This window comes from Cyprinodon tularosa, unplaced genomic scaffold (genome assembly GCF_016077235.1).
Source record: "Cyprinodon tularosa strain WSP-4 unplaced genomic scaffold, ASM1607723v1 ctg84, whole genome shotgun sequence".
Taxonomy (NCBI): Eukaryota; Metazoa; Chordata; class Actinopteri; order Cyprinodontiformes; family Cyprinodontidae; genus Cyprinodon; species Cyprinodon tularosa.
The window spans coordinates 4,352,532-4,370,657 of record NW_024039607.1 but is presented as its reverse complement, the minus strand read 5'-3'; the positions used below and the strand labels follow the sequence as shown (position 1 = coordinate 4,370,657).

The following is an 18,126-nucleotide window of genomic DNA, read 5'->3' as shown; positions in this document are numbered from 1 at the left end:
AATAAAATAAAAAAATCATTATCATTCAGTCTCAATGTTCTTTTCCTTGCACCACATTTGGTCCCTATTGTTAAATGCAACATACAAAAAAAGATAAGTGACAAAAAAAACAAAAACTACCCAAATAAAAGTAAAAATGTAAGCAAATCATTAAAATCTTTGCAAAAAAAAAGGGGAAAAAGGAAAAGCAGAAAGGAAAATACAAAACATTGATAATGCACACATAAACTCAGTGATGGTGTGTTAAAGGTTGTGTCGCAAATGTCTCTGTATTGTATGCTTTCATTGTTCCTGAAGATGCAGTGGAATTTCACTCCTTGCCAGCTTCAACTACATCCCATTCCATAGATCTGGGGCGTGGTGCTCAGTCTGGCAGGGAGGGTGAGTGGTGATGTAGAGGCACAGAATGCCCACAGCAGTGGAGGTCACTCTCAAATTTAGCTCTGCATGCCGCCTTACAAAATCAGATAAGTGAACAGTTCAACCAGTGAGGAAGAAGTGACAAACAGAGCATGTCTTACATACATCATGCATGCACAAATACTGCCCCCCAGGAGATTCCTTCTGAGGGATTTTCACCTTTATCTGTTCACATAATTAAACATTTTTAAAAGGCTTATCTGCTTTAGCCTACTTTCAATGATTTCAAAAAAAAATCTTTTTCTCACTGAAATTTTTTCATAATCCACAAATAATTAATCCGATAAATGTTTGTCTAATTGAATAAATGGGGATAAAGCTGTCCAGATGGAGGTGTAAGCACAGTGGGTCTGCCTGGATGAGCTTATGGGGTTTCCACTGAATCGGCTGATCACTTTTAAAACAGTGAAACTGACCCAGGGTGGATTATTTAATTACAGTAATTGCATGGCATTATTATAAACATTTATATAAACAGCTTCACAATGACTGCGATCCAAATTAATTGATTTTATGCATTTTTAGTCGTGTCAGTTAAGCCTATTTGTCACAGATATTTAGAGCAACCACATGCTGCCAGACCTCAAAGTCACACAATCGGGTAATTTTATCATTGGATTTAACTGAGGAAAGTATTTCAAATAATAATAATGAAATTAATATAAAAATACTATATTTAACTTTACTTGTTATTATTATACATTGTATTATTATTTCCACTATCATTATAATTAGTAGTAATAGTAGTCTAAGTAGAATTAGAAATGTGGTGCATGAAAGTCCTCCATCCCAATTTTGCGGTCAGCAGCAAGTGCGTGACCGCAAACCTGCAAAAAGGTCTCACTGTTTTATATAGGGGCCACGCGTGGACACTGTGCCACCTATAACAGTGGAGAATAATGAACAGATGCTGAGTGAATTAGGAAAGAAACACCGGGTCCCTCCCACAAGGGCCTTTGGCAGGGGCCGCCTGGCTGCCACGTGGCGCAGCTGGCACCGGGTCGTCCGCGATGGTGGGCTTTCCATTGGTCTCTGGCTTTACTGGTGCTCTGCAGACATTTAGCGACTTGGCACTTCCTTCCGCCATCAAATTGTTGGTGCCACCCGCCGCCGCACTTCACAGGGAAAAGGAAAAAATCTAATTGAGAAGGAGCAGATAGTAATAAAAATAATACATTAAACGCGACAACTTGATAGCCTCATGCACTCTCAGGACAATACTTTAATTAAAAATGGACAAAGAGTCAAGAGACCATCTTTAAAAGATTTAATAATAGTTCTGATAATAGTATAAAAGTCTAAATACAACTAAAAAGAAAATCTATTTTCACTCCTTCGGCTACTAGTGTTCAAAAAGCGCATCAATCCTGTAAAAAAATTAATAAATAAATAAAATGAAATCATCTTATATAGGTTGTCTGATGAAAAGCAGTATATTTTAATTCCATTGTTAAATAATTTACGTTGTGAAATTCTGAAAACAAACAAACAGAAAACACACCAACCAAACCATAATATAATATTTTACGCAGATTTGAATAAAACAGCCGCTTAATATTTTGAATTGGTTTAATAATATATATATATATATATATATATATATATATATATATATATATATATATATATATATATATATATATATATATATATATATATATATATATATATATATATATATATATATATATATATATATATATATAGGCAAAACTGCACATTGTAAATTGGCATAAAGTAAATTTTTGGGGGGGTTTTGTGTTGCTCTACGCGTTTTCTTCTAAAATTTCAATTTCAACAATAGCCGTGCACTCTTTTTAGCTTTACTTAAATGTCGCAGTATGTTTTGAATTCCTATCTATGTCTGATTAAATCAGTTATAATAAGAGTCCTCTCTGCGTTGGGCCTTTTTCTGGGGTTGAAGATGGCCCACTGTCCGGATTCTGCATCAGAACGGCTCCTTTTATTTATTTAGTGTCTCTGTTCAAGCTTAAATAAAATCACAAAACAAACAAACAAAAAAACATCTCTCTCTCAACGTGTATACATATTTATATCGATTTATACTTTATACGTTTGTTTTCTGTAGTTTTCACGGATACGTTTTAACATTTTCTGGCCAGTTTCAGGGTGGATGGGTCATCAACTGCGCTGATTACCCCTGGATGTCAGTGACAACACATGAGGCCCGGGGCTCTGGTCCAAAACCCACGACTCTAATATACATAAACTCAGAATATCCAAAAAGTGATTTGAAAGAAGTGTAGGTTTAATATGGATTAACTAATTAAACGCTGAAGGCCTACTTTTTATTTTTCAAAAACAAAATACGAAATCGGATCAATTTGCTGTTTTGACTTTGTATAAAATCTCAGATATTTTTATTTGGATCTTTAAAAAGGTTTGCAATTTATTTTTTGCATCTGGACATAACCTAATCATAGCACTCACCTGAGAATCGAACCAGTGTGTGGCTGGGCTCAGACCAGAGAAACATTGACCAGAGATCACGCATACTTGGATCATAGAAATATTCTGCACAAGGCCTGATAGCTCTAAAGGAACGAGCTGAATTTAACTTAGTAAAAAAATAAGAAAGGATGCACCAGAAATATATAACTTCAGTGCATAAATATTATATATTTCTAAGCTCTAATATAGTTTCTACAAAATGATTTTGTTCTTAAAAACTAATCTGGGGCATTTGGCACATTTGAGTCTGAAACTGTGTAAATTGTAGGATACATTTAATTAATAAATTATTTTCTAAAATTTTCTTAAATAATTCTCTGTTTCGTGAGATTTTGTGCATGAACTGTTTTACAAAGTAAAATGAACCACACTAAAATGTGTGGCTAATTTCGCTTGGGGCTCCAGGATGGCGTTTTGCAACAGGTAAGATATTTATCAAATTTAATTTAAATCATCAAAACTGGGTCATCTAAATTCCCCGTATTTATTTTAGGTCAATGGATTGACATGTTTAAACCTGAAACCAATGTAGCAACAGGTTGATCAAATATATAGTGAACTTTATTGCATTAATATACTTTTTTTTACATAGCTTTGGATCCAGCAATGTTTTCTAAATAGCCTTGATATAAGAATATAGTTCAAGTAAAAAAAAAAAGTAATTTGTTGATATAATGGACAGCTTTATCTTTGAGATGCTCTTCATGAATCATGCGAATTAAAACAAAGACAACCTTTTTTTTATGAGGAAAATAACATTTCCATCATTTATTTTTCTTTTTAGTTTTTTATTTCTTAATTCTTTTTCCTTGTTTACATCAAAATAAGTTGGCCCAACTCAGACAATTATAAAACACTTTCTTTTATTATGTCTGTTGTTTGGTCACAACATGTTCCTAGTTGACTTTTACATTTTAAGTTGCACTCATTCTGCATATAGGAATAATTTTACTGAACACACTTTTTGATAGGATGTACAACAGTATAGAGGTAACATACAGAAGATATTCATTCAGGAGCTCCGACTGTTGTTTTAATAATAAACGCTTTAGGATTGTATCTGTAAAGTCGGTAAGTCTGCAGTTTTATCCCTTTTTTTGAAGCTTAGTTGTGGAAAAAAGCGTTCAGGTCCTCATAAGGTGGCGCCCTGTCGTGGTGCAGGTGGACGTCGTGAAAAGGTGGGATGTTTTCTGAGTGCGCGCCTCCACTGCGCGCTCCCGATGCTCCAAAATGTAGGCTATGGCTGGGCCTGGATGTGGTCAGTCCGGTGTAATGCATAGAGTAATGATAGCTCCTGTCTGTGTCTGAGGTCTCATGCTGCTTCCCGGACAGGCCGCCGTTCAGGCACACCGGTGGGCTGTGCTGGCCCTCATAGTCCGGGCTGTTGTAGTCTGGGGACGTCCCGCCCGGCATATACACAGACTCGTACCCGGAGGCGCTGTAGGAATGGGCCCGCATGTTGAGGGACCCGGCTCCGGGCTGGTAGTGAGGACTAGAGAGGCGGGAGCAGCGGTAGGAGTAGGGGTGGACTGAGAACGGAGAGTTTGGCATGTGGAAGCGAGCTCCGTCTGCGCACTGCTCGGTTAGGAAGTTCCTGGTGTTGAGCTGCAGACATCCCGCCACCAGATTGGTGGTAGGCTGGGATAAGCCTTTACACAACATCTGCACGTAGGTCACCACATCTGGACGTTTCCCGTTGCGTAAAATCTCACCGAGGGCTAGAATATAATTCTTGGCCAGCCTCAGAGTCTCTATTTTGGAGAGTTTCTGGGTTTTGGAGTAGCAGGGAACCACCTTGCGCAGGTTGTCCAGCGCTGAGTTAAGGTCGTGCATGCGCGTGCGCTCCCGCGCGTTGGCCTTCATGCGGCGCATCTTGGAGCGCTCCACACGCGCCGCGGTCATTTTGCGCTTCTTTGGGCCGCGCTTCTTGGGTTTATCCCCGCCGTTCTCGTCCCCGCACTCTTCTTCCTCCTCACCGTCGTCATCGTCATCGTCGTCGTCTCCAGCCATCTCGGACTCTGCTCGGCTGCTGCCTTCCTGGGGCTCGTCCAAGTCGTCCTCTCCGAGATGGCACGGCTCTCTTTCCTCCTTCACTTTGCATCCGTCTCTCTCGGTGTCCTCCACCCACTCCGCCGCCAACCGCTGGACGTCCGGCAGCACCTCGCTGAACAGACGGCTCAACATCGTAGCAGGCAACCTGCAAGAAGCAGACATAAGGCTTCAGCTGGACGATCAGGATCAAATATAGTCTACATTTCCATTCTCTTCTGCTTTGTCCTATCTTAACAGAAAAAAGCAACTAGTGCATTGAAATAGAATTTTCTTTAGGCTAAGGTTATTTTTTTTCACGAACTCTAGTGTCTAATTAAATCCATAATATACCTCTTTATAAAGTTAAATTATCCTCTTTCTGGAAGCAACATAAAATAAATGTATTTTCCTTTTCGTTTCACCCCTTACCCATTTCATATGTTTGTAGATATAGCCGTTTGGAAGCAAACTTTTCAGTAAACAAATCTAGTCGTTTCATAGCAACAATGCTTGATTACATACATCCATTTGCAACCAATAAGAATAATTCCCTGTAGGCACCAGGTCAATAAATTCTTAAGCCTGTTTGAGCTAATTCCGTCTCTTTATCCCTCCTTTTTCTGTAAACAAGCATGCTTTACTCATATATATATATATATATATATATATATATATATATATATATATATTTTTTTTTTTTTTTTTTTTTTTCAATAGGTAGCCATTTGAAGAACTGGTAGGCCTAAATTTTCAGCTCTGGGAATGAAATGGAACCATTGATCATGTGTTTTGACAATATGCCAATCTGTATCTAGGAAGCTCTGATGAAGGGTTATACTGATGGCCTACTGTGAGGAATTCTGGTTATATTAATTGATTGAAAGATATCTACCAGTAGTAGCTAGCTCATTTATTTGAGTCTAAAATGTCATTCTTCATGGGAGTAAAATGGCCCTTATTAGGATCAGAGCAAACAATATTGAAAATAGGTCTTCAGTCAGAGATTTCAGCCATAGCCAGGCAATGCAAACTGTTTAGAGCCAACCCAACAGGCCATCATGGGTCCCCATACCTTCAATTTTGTTGATAGGATATTTATTAGTTAGCCTTTTCCCCTCAATTTTTAATTTTATTGCATTTTTCATCAGTCATTTTATTCCATCATTACTTTCTATGAATTGAAAAATGGACCAATTGTAAAAGAAACAAACAAATATATATATATATATATATATATATATATATATATATATATATATATATATATATATATATATATATATATATATATATACATAATTAACTGTTATGTTATCAGTTGCACTTCAATGTCAGTAGCTGCTGCTTATGTTTTTGCTAATGTCTTCACACTGTGTTTAATGCTTATTCAATACCCTGTGCAATAATTATTAAATTATAACTATATTGTATCACATTACTATTAAAATGTAAAGAACTATTGTATCAGAAAGAAACATGCAAGCTTGGAACGACACAACAGACTTGTTATTGCCGTTGTGGTAGATGGTGGGGTATGAGTTTAAGAAACGGGGGCCTAAGATTAAATTTGGCACAGGGTCTCTAAGGATCTTAGGATCGGCTATGTCATACGTGAAATCTGTTTCATTTCATTTAATCTGTGATCATTTCCTTCATCATTTATCATAACAAATAAGGATAAATGAAAGGAAATACATGTTAAAAAGAGAAAAGTTAAACTGATGGGGACTGGTATGAGTCTATATGTTTAAAATGGGTTGTTTAGAGGTTAGACAGACAGACAGACAGACCTGTAGGGGTCATGCCTATCCCAGCTTCTCATGGCAGTGATGAAATTAGCAGCACATGTTATCTATTTATCCCTATTTAGAGCTAGATTCTTCTAAGATACAAACTATTAAGACCCCAGAGCAAAATAAACTCTTAGTGACTCTCCATTGGGCAGGTATTATTTACCTGGATCAGCAAAACTAATAACTTTTCTATTGGATGTTGATTCATCATAGATTATATATTAAGTCTTCAGTGCAAAACGTCTCAAATGAGGTTTCGACTTGACATGCAGTTGATCATCATGGTCCCACAGAGATGGCTCTATTTCTATTTTCGACCAGAGATCATATTTTGATAAACTGTTTGGATGAGAAGGATTGGACACTCTGAAGAAAGCTAGAAAATATAGGAATCAATGGATGTTGAGTGCTTTGAGTTTGTATGAATTATATCTCCAGTATAATCTTATAGTGTTCGAATAGTCTATTCGTCTCAGTCTATTCTAATAACGTTATAATGATAAGGTAAAATAGCAGGACATGTTTTCTTGTCAAACATGTAAGTGTAATGGAAAAGACAACTTAATATAACGATATGTATATTAATAGTAATGTTTAATCCAACCCAATTCCTAATTTTGTTAAAGAAATCGGAAATATAATCTGACCAGATGGCCTTTTATTCTCCTCTTATTAGCTATTTTTTCATATCTACCCCGCTGGCCTTTGAAAGTCTCCATACAAATTCGATAAAATGCTATAATTTTATTGCATGAACAATCAGAGGCAGATGCTCCGCGGCCTAAACCTGCGCTTTGGGCAGCGCGCGTTTATTCCCAGGAGGCTATGAACTGTAGTTAAGCATGCACCAAACATACCAACACGACCAGGCCTCAAATTAGATATAAAATATATATTTTTTCTTCTATCAGGTTAAACAGATTGTTCAAAATCGTAAATTTTTTTCTATGCAAGATCATTTCATTTATCAGTTAAAAAGACTTATATTTCAGTGAATTTATTCCATCATTACGCACAGCATGTGTGGAGAAATTCATCCACAGTCCAGAGGCTACTAGATCTGGATCGCCATACATAATGGCAATAAACCAGTCTGGTTCAGAAGGAAAGATATGAACTGAAAATGCATTTTAATCTTTATATTTTTTTAAAGATTGACTATTCCATCCATAAGCTCAGCTGTGCGCCTGGAGTCTAAGGGTGATTTTTGTTGCCACTCTAATCTTGTAAGCAAAATGTAATTAATGCCAACCAATACCTTGTCAATTAGCCCGTGTATCTCTGTGGAGATTTCAACCCCCACAGTGGCTCAGATGAGCGCTGTGCACGAACACAAACACACACATGCGCGTGCAATCACAAATAAATTATACCCCTTTTCTAAAATAAATAAAATTCTAGTTGATATATATATATATATGTGTGTGATTAGGTTGATTTATTTAAACCATCAACTTATTATTTTCAATTAAACATGGAAGAATGGGCACATGCAAAATGAACAATGAGAGGGTTTAAAGCGAGTTTTGTGTGATTTCTTAGTAAAAAAGAATATAAAGGGCGTTTTAGGCATTTAAATGATCATTATACATTAATATTCTCCGTAGCTGCAGGAGTAATAATCACAAAGGCAAGGCAGAGCATGAGAAGTTAACTTACCTCCGTGGTGGAGCTCAGTGACCGGGCAAAGTGTTTTTTTTTTTTTAGACCATCTCTCTCCGGGTGGGCATCACGTCCGCAAGCCCTGCGTGGATATTGAGGAGATGATGCGTGGATGTGTCCTGCCACTCAGTTTCTGTGTGGATCCTCTGCTGCTGCTGCTTCTCTGTCTGGATCTGCTGCACAGACAGTGAGGAGAGGGAGACGTGTGCCACCTCAGAGGCGGGACCGGGTGGGTTACATACCAGTTCTGATGCCAGGCCCATATGGCTGGCACGTCATTGGCAGGAGCCATCACATGAGAGCCGGTGATTGACATGCGGCCGCATTCACTGAGCCCCCCCCCCCCCCCCCTCCCTTTCCACTCCCCCACTCCCCCAGGGGAGAAGGACTCGCCATCTGTCACAGAGCTAAAAGGGAAAAAATGGAATAAGAGAAAGATGGCATAAATAAAAATGCTTCTTATAGCCTCTATCTTTTGGAGGGAAATGGGTTAATCTCATGTAGGGATTTAGGAAAACAATCCCCTTAATAGAAATAATTATAGTAAGCTAAAAAAAAAAAAAAAAAAAAAAAAAAAAAAAAAAAAAAAAAAATCATATCTGAGTACTGTGAAACAAAGACCATGATGATTAGACAGTGTTAGTCTCACCATGGACTAATAATATGCACAGTAGCAGAGGTAAAAATACTGTTCTGACTGACTGCAGTATAAAGAGAATGCCTGAGCAATTTTAGTTTACAAAGAAAACTAAAAAAATAACCCAAAATAGTTATTTCAAAATCTATAGAGGTCCAGGAGTGCCAAATCTAATAATAAGACAATAGAAACTGCATCACTATGTCATGAAAATTGCAACCATGCATACGTTAAAAAGCACTTCATTAATAAATGCTTTTACCTTAAAAAAAATGTATGGAGTAGTATGGATGCCACAATTTAGAAAAACACAGCAAATCATTAAAGTACTCCCTAAGTGCCAATGTGTATCTAAATTGGAGGGGAAAAAAAAGTTTAATCGCTCAGTAAAGATACAGTTAAATTAAATCACAGCTGGCCAATAAGGTGAGTTGGGGCAACGCCCTTTCTGATAAAAGAGACGGAAATGTATATATTATATATATATATTTTAAATTCAGTTATGTTAATATAGGATTAACTATATCCTATATGTCAAGGCTCAAAACAAGAGGAGCCAGTTATGGAGGCAGACAGACAGGTTTCTCAAAAACATTTTTGCAATGAACAGCGAGGGCGTCTAAGTCAGGAACTTCTGCAGGGAGAGAAGTCTCACCAAAGGCTCAAATAATCTGGCACTGATGATTGGCTGGAGGCTGGTTAAATAGAGGCTGGGGCTGGTGGATCAGATGAGCAGCAAAAAGAACTGGGCGGAGATAGACAGGTGAATGAAATAAGTAATCAAGCCAGTCATCAGCACCAAGATCAGGATATATATATATATATATATATATATATATATATATATATATATATATATATATATATATATATATATATATATATATATATATATATATATATATATATAGATATATATATTCTTAATATGCCAGTATTAATAAAAAAAGAACGTTTTTTTTATGTTATACAACTATCACTTTTTTATTTGTTACATAAAACAAATATATAATATATGTATTTTGCATGCTGAACCTTTGATTGATTCTATCTTTCCCCTTTTACATCAAATTAAGAGGACGGGGCTGAATTTGCCCTCGCTAAAATAGTAACTTGTAAGTAGATTTGCTGCATTGGTTTAACTAATCACATATTAGAGTTGATTTAATAAGCAAAATGGTATTTTAAATTTACAGTAAAAGAAGCATTGAATAATGAATAAAACAATTGTAAAGGACTTTAAAATATAATGACCATTTTAACAAATTAACTTTACATCTTACCAAGTATTTGTGGTGATAATGGATATTCAATATTCAATGAACTATTTCTGTTTTCCTGTCCTTCCGTTCATACAGAGAAGAAACGGTGTTCATTACGTGCACAAATGATCATGATCTTCAAAGCTAAGAAAACTCTACAATGGCCAGTCAAAGGCTACGGATAAATAAATATCTGGGCTGCAACTGAGATCAGAGTCAGGGTGCAATTGCCTAAACGAGTCAATTGAACTGAGCTAAGCAGAGCGTCCCGTTTGTGCTGCCAGGCTTGGCACAGGTGCCATGTGGGCGGACAGTGCCAAAGGTGGCAGAGGCACAGATTGCAGAGAGGGAGCAGAAGTCAAAGAATAAGAAAGGGAATGAATAATAAGCACGAAAACAAGGGGGAGCGGGCTTATAATCTCCATCGTATTATTGATGCAGAGTTTGCATACTAGGGAGCGAGTTCTACCTCTTTTTTTACTAAAAGAGATAAATGTTAAAGTGCTGTTGTTCCCAATCCTCTCATTAAAATTTAGCCAAAGAAAACATGGACCAGGTTTCACACACATGGAGAATCAGCACAGTTTGCACAAATGTAATTCATTTACATATCTTTTTAGCTCATGCAAACATTATCTTTAAGGAACAAGCTGCATTCATAGTTTTTCTATAGTTGAAACATTACGGTTTTTCTTTTCTTTTACTAACTAATGAAAATAAGCTAATCGTGAGTTATTCAACTGTAAAGATAAAGAGAAACATAACAAAAGCAGTCAGACATGAAAATATTTAATAACAGACTAATTCTGGGAGATAATTGCAAATGCATACAGAACAAACATGCAAAAGAGCACATAGCCTCTTTAAAATTAAATATGTTCAATTAGAGGAAACAAACAAAAAGGGAACCTAATTAAGGTGAGAAAGTGAAGATGATTACGATTTTAAATGGACAAGCTTTAAACTAAACCACTGAAATAGCCTTGTATAGTCACTGTATAGTTTTCAACATCTACAACATCTCCCTGAAGAAATATATATGATTTACAACAACATTTATTTCCATTTGGGATTACCAAAGTATTTTTAGTAGAACCAAATTGAATATTAATAGTTGCTGTGTTGTGGAAAAGTGGATCTCTGCCCTTGTCTCAGATCTTGTATAGCCTCTACCATGTTGCCTGGTGTTTTCTTCCCATCATCTATAGCTAACGTCCTGGTTCCTGCAGAGATTATGTGTCCTATTATATTGACATTATGGTCACCACCCAGTGTTCAAGAGGATGTGCAGTTTTTCCTGTTTCAAAAAAACAGCACTATTTTCTTAATGTATCTGTGTCCCCGCATCTCCTGACTTAAAATAGGATTTCTTTAATTTTTTTTCAACACTCTTCTTATCCTTCTCCTGTCAAGTGCACAACTAAATACTTGATGATTCCCCCTGAACTGTGAAGTCAAAATCTCTACCATATCTTCATAGGGTTGTAGTTGTTCCACATTGTTTTCATTTTATTGGAATGTCTTTTTGAGCAGCACATATTATCATTTTATTACCATTTAGATTTTAATGTCTTTTTGTGAGATTTCTGGTGCATAGGATTTTGTTCCATTTTTTAGACCTCTTCTCAACTTTCTCCCTGATTTTTCTGCTCCATTACTTGGCTTTTCTGATGTTGTTTGCTCTGTAATGTTGTCTTATAAACCAAAGTGGGATTTAACAGTTGTTTCTATACTGTTATCCAATTATTTTACAGATTAAGTAATTTACAAAGGTTACATTTTATTTATATTTGCTTTATGGGCAGCATGCTGTTGTTCCTTAATATTAAATTCGCAACAATACATCCTACTTTTGCAAGACACCATCAATGTTTTCTAATCATTCCAGCAAAACAAAGAGTAATGTAGGATATACACACACAGATATTTATAGGTGAACTAAAATTACTATTATAAAAACTATTACTGTAAAAGAATGCTGCAACCCCCTTTTCTATAGAGAAATTAGGCTGAGACATTTACAAGAAATAAATTAGCATTGTTCTTTTTCTTGGTCCTTTGTTTGAAAACTAATGTGGCATTTTTACTGAGTTTGTTCCACTCACAGGGTCATACTACCGGTAATGACATAATGCTGTAAAATGTAAATATTATCTCCCTTTTAAAATATATTAAAATAAAAAAATGGTTTATTTCTGTTGTAAAGAAGATGATTTCTCCGGCCCCAAATTACATTTAAATCTCTTACTAATAACAATATCATGTAATGTATAAAACTGATATATTGGGGTTTATGCAATAGGCTATAGCAACTCTAACCTTAGCTTACCCTACTTTGAATTAGGAAGCAAGATGTCATTAAGATCTTTTCGATATAAAATGTAAATATCAGACGTAATTAGAGCATGGATATTAAGACTTTGAAGTCAATTTTGAGGTTTCAAACATGCTTGTTTAGGTGTCAAGTTAGGTGTCTATTATTTAGATATGAGTGACATCTGCTGGTTAAAAGGAGCTACTACACTTTGGCTGCAAGATTCATTCAAAAAAGCAAAACCTTGTGCTTTGTTGCTTATAATAACCATCTAAAGCACCAGTGGATTTATTATTATATGATGTGTCCTTTTCTAAATACAGTTAGCGATTTTATTGTCGACTCTTATCACATTTTGGTGATAATCTGTAATAAACCATGAGTAGCTATGTGTGTTCAAAACGAAAAGAGCGTTATCCGCTTGCGTCCTCTTGTGGTGGTCTATCAGAACTACAAATGAATAAAAATACACATGTTTATATTTTGGTCTTAAATATTAAAAATCATAAAGGAATTACCACGAAAAACATAGTTATTTACAGGATTCCATCCTTGCGCTCTGTTGATGTTCCAGTTTATGCCCAGAACCCAGCAAGTCAGCGCTCTGTTTATTATCAAATGTTTATAGAATCACAAAAAAAGGTACATTTCCTGCAATAAATGGGGAGTTAGTGAAAAAAATTTAACAATCCATCTATCCATCATTAAAATGTGACTTATAAGTTTCTTTAAAAAAATTTGACTCATACATAAAAGGCAGGTTTTATGGCTTCTTTGCTGATTATTACCCTGGCTGTCATCTCAGGTGGACGGCCATGCTTTAATTGGTCTTCATTTGTGCCATACCCCTTCTATTATCAGATAATGTGCTCTGAGAGATGTCCAAAGCGTAGATTTTTTTCTATACCCTAATTCTGCTTTAAGCGCCTCAACAACTTTTCTCTGTGACCTTTTTGCTGTGCTTCTTGGTCTTCATTATGTGCTTTGTTTATCTAACACTTTTCTAAAAAAACTTTCTATATTCATTAAGATAATGGTAGACTAGTTCCTTGGTGGCTTTGTTTGGGAAAGAACCATAGTTAAGAAGATAAGATGGTTTTCAGGTCAAGAGGATGGAGGAGACCATATACAGTGGGGCAAAAAAGTATTTAGTCAGCCACCAATAGTGCATGTTCTCCCACTCAAAAAGATGAGAGAGGCCGGTAATTTTCATCATAGATATACCTCAACTATGAGAGACAAAATGAAAAAAAAAAAATCCTGAAAATCACATTGTCTGATTTTTAAAGAATTTATTTGCAAAATATGGTGGAAAATAAGTATTTGGTCAGTTACAAACAAGCAAGATTTCTGGCTCACACAGACCTGTAACTTTTTCTGTAAGAGGCTCCTCTGTCCTCCACTCGTTACCTTCATTAATGGCACCTGTTTGAACCCGTTATCAGTATAAAAGACACCTTTCCACAACCTCAAACAGTCACACTCTAAACTCCACCATGGCCAAAACTAGAGAGCTGTCAAAGGACACCCGAAACAAAATTATAGACCTGCACCAGGCTGGGAAGTCTGAATCTGCAATAGGTAAACAGCTTGGTGTGAAGAAATCAACTGTGGGATCAATTATTAGAAAATGGAAAACATACAAGACCACTGATAATCTTCCTCGATCTGGGGCTCTATGCAAGATCTCACCCTGTGGGGTCAAAATGATCACAAGAACGGTGAGTAAAAATCCCAGAACCACACGGGGGGACCTAGTGAATGACCTTCAGAGAGCTGGGGCAAAAGTTACAAAGGCTACCATCAGTAACACACTACGCCGCCAGGGACTCAAATCCTGCAGTGCCAGACGTGTCCCCCTGCTTAAGCCAGTACATGTCAAGGCCCGTCTCAAGTTTGCTAGAGAGCATTTGGATTATCCAGACGATGACTGGGAGAATATTATATGGCAAGGGCGCAGATAGCGTGTACGTCAGGGGTGTTCTGACGTACACAGATTCGAATGACCCTCAATCCGTCCCCCCCACTTTTATAAAAAAAAAAAAAAAAACATATGGCGAAACTCACAGAAAATCAAAAAGCTTTTTCTAATTTACTGCTTTGCAACAACAACATAAAACAGTCAGATCATAGACGGGCAATCGTTTTGTTTAACTGCAGGCTGCCTGCGTCGTAGAGATTCAAATCTAAAAGTTATCCTGTCTCTGGCATTTACGTCTCGAGCCTTGTTTCCATGGTTACTCAGACAGACAGTAGTGGCGGGACAGTTCCCAATTCCAGAGTCCGGACATCAACATGAGGCCAGCCAAACCGAAAAAACAGAAAACAATTGCATCCTTTTTTCGAAAAGCACCAACTGTAAGTAAACTGTTCATTGCGGTATCATATCACCTTGCATTTTTTTGGTTGTCTGTTCGATGTCGCCGTGGAAAAAAGAGTGGAGACGGTCAGTGAGAATAGCGTGAAGAGAGGTGCCAATGTCATAAGGCGGGAGGCATGGGGAATCGACTGGCATTTATTTATTTATAATTAAATCGACTGTTCCGACTTTTTCTGGAGTTGTTGGGGGTCTTTCAGAAATGTGTAGGCTACAGTAGGCTACTTGAATCCGTATTTATGCCAAGCCAAATGGTTTAGGTTGTTACAGGTTGAATCATGAGAAAAACGAACTTCAAAGCTAGACAAATTCCACTACACAGGGGCGGATTTTGGAAATTGTGGGCCCTAGGCAAAGACAGGCATGGGGCCTTCTGAATTGAGAAGACAACATATAGAACAGACCCATTATACAGATACAGAAATTTTAATAGAATAGAAATTTGAGGATGTCATGTATCTTCAAGTTTGTCTATGTCACTGTAACTCGGAGGAAAGAATCTCTCTCTCATATATATATATATATATATATATATATATATATATATATATATATATATATATATATATATATATATATATGTATATTAGGGCTGCAACTAACGATTATTTTGAAAATCGATGAATCGGCCGATTATTTTTTCGATTAATCGATGAATCGGACACAAAATATTTTTTTTATATTAACCTCTTTATTCCAAAATAAACATTTTAGACAGAACAAACAAGCACACAAGTACAGGTTGCTCATTAACTGTACTGGTGCTATATGAAAAATTAAATGTTTGTTTTAAAACTACGCAAACTTACATGAGAAATGTAGCTGTACATCCACAAAATATAGGCTACTTTGTTTCATAAAGCGCAAAAAGAGACATTTTTGTTTTTTAAAGCCCCTAAGGGGTTCAAACAATAGGCCCCCCCCCCATTTCAACAAATGAGGTTTTTTTAGACTAGAAGAGTTCTGCCTTTTAAGACAGGAAAGTATAGCAGTTAAAGTTGCTACTTGAGAAAATACTGAACCATAGAGATAAAAATAGCCCTGTGATTCAAATTATAAATTGTATTTGGAATAAAAATGAGAGAAGTAGGGGTGCTAAAAAAACACATCCTCCAAAGACAGATATTTACATGGGAATGTGGCAGATAATTAATTGACATATTACTGATCTTGCTGGATTTTATTCTGCTTTACTTCCATAAATTGCAGGATCTTCTTTACTTTATCTTTGCCAGAAGATTTAAACTTTAAAAGCCTTGCCCTCATAATTTGCAAGTTAATTTATTTATAAAGAAAATATAAACGCTGCTTAAGCTAATTCAAATGAAATTAAAAGTAAAATAAGTAGCCAACCTTATCACTGTCTGTAACCTACTAACAAGCTAAGGAAAGCATCAGATGAGCTACCTGAGAAACTAACGTTACGTTTCCCCACTTTAAAATGAAACAAACATGGTTACTCATCCTGCTGATCAGCTCTCTTCACTGCCATCGAAGGCTCCAACATGTTTTCTTTTCAGGTGCTGCGTCATAACAGTGGTGCTTCCGTGCCATGTTTATTTGTCTTTACAAAAGTTGCATGTTACGACTTTTTTCACTTTACAAAGGCTATTTTAATTATTGTGATCAATTTGCGCCGTCAATCCCGGGGCATGCGCGCTTCATTTGCAGTCTGGACGCTGAGGGTAAACTCCTCACTAAAATCCTGCGGCTCGGACTGCAGCGCTGAGAGGGATTCTTGTGGGAGAGGGAGAAAGGCGTTGGGATGGGGGAGGCGCTCCACGGCAGCAGCTGCCGCTGGAGGACAAGAGTAGGAACGATACATGCTTTCACGTAAGAGTCTCCAAAAGCCGCCAGTGACACCGTAAAAAGTCGCCAGATTTGTCGCTAGTCGCTTTTTAAAAAAATAGTCGCTGGAGGGGTCTGAAAAGTCGCTGAGTTGGCAACACTGCAACTGCGGCGCTGACTCGCTCCGCCATATTTTTTTTTCTTCCCCGGGATGACGGCGGCGGCGGATGATGCATTAATCGCGCGACACAACTAATCGATGATTAAATTCGTTGCCAACGCTTTTAAAAGTCGATTTTTATCGATTTTATCGATTCGTTGTTGCAGCCCTAATGTATATATATATATATATATATATATATATATAATGTGTGTGTGTGTATATATAAATAAATAAAAGGTGCATGTCACAGGAAAGACTAGTGATGTTACAAATATGACAATTGCTTAAACTACAGAACAGTAAATTATTTAATCTATAATTAACATGGCCCTTAACATCCCCAGCTGTACACAATAACACACATTAAAGCAATGTTAATACAAAGCTGTAAAGTAGAGTGAGACGTTGATAATAACTTCCTTATGTTTTTTGAATGTATAAATTTAATTATAAAGGACTAAAACACCTAAAACTTATGGGTGATTTTACAACATTTAAAAGCCTGAGATTTTACTGAAATTGGGGCTACTGGGGCTCACTGGCCTTAGATGTAATGAGCGAACTGGAAGTGCTGAATACATCGCTCCAAAAAAGCACCCAGACATTGGAGGGCATGGTCTCTGCAGTCTCAGTTGTCCAAGAGAGATTACGGGACAAAAGAAAGCCAGCCCACTTTGAGGCAGTCTTTAAGGAAGCAGTGGATATGGCTGAGAAGCTGTCTCGAACACATAGGCCCCCAAAGAGATATTCTGGGCCAGCACCTGCACACAGGCCAGAATCTGCTGTGGAGTACCACAAAGTGGAGTTCTACAGAGTTCTTGACAAAGTAGACACACAACTTTCTTCATTTGAGGCCATTTATTGAAAAGCCATGTAAAGTACTTATTTACAAATTTGTTTTTGTATATATGTAGGCTTTGCTGTTCGTGTTTCTGTGTGTTTACAGCCTGCACTTAAAGTCAGTCCATGTTTAAATAAAACCTTTTTTTTTTCACACGTCATGTGGCATGTTTGGTGAGTACTTGGTACCAATACATGTTATTTTCTTGCAATGATGGGCAATTAAGATTGATGGGTTGTCATAGCTGAGTAATAGCCAGTAATAGGGCTCAGGATCCACGTTGCATTGTGGGACGTCGCAGCCATATTGACTGCTACGCAAACGTAAGCATAGCTCTGACACAACGTTGTTGTTGAAAGAAGAGAC

The 18,126-nt window shown here is 36.9% G+C and overlaps 1 protein-coding gene across 1 annotated transcript; it reads right to left on the bottom strand.

Moving 5' to 3' along the window:
• Positions 1-3,738: 3,738 nt before the first annotated feature.
• Positions 3,739-8,602, bottom strand: LOC119774877 (neurogenic differentiation factor 2-like). The gene is made up of 2 exons (XM_038272594.1): positions 8,376-8,602; positions 3,739-5,089 (listed from the first exon to the last, which is right to left on the bottom strand). Exon 2 carries the CDS (start codon positions 5,074-5,076, stop codon positions 3,997-3,999), a length of 1,080 nt encoding a protein of 359 aa, XP_038128522.1. The 5' UTR covers positions 5,077-5,089; positions 8,376-8,602; the 3' UTR covers positions 3,739-3,996.
• Between the last annotated feature and the right edge of the window lie 9,524 nt (positions 8,603-18,126).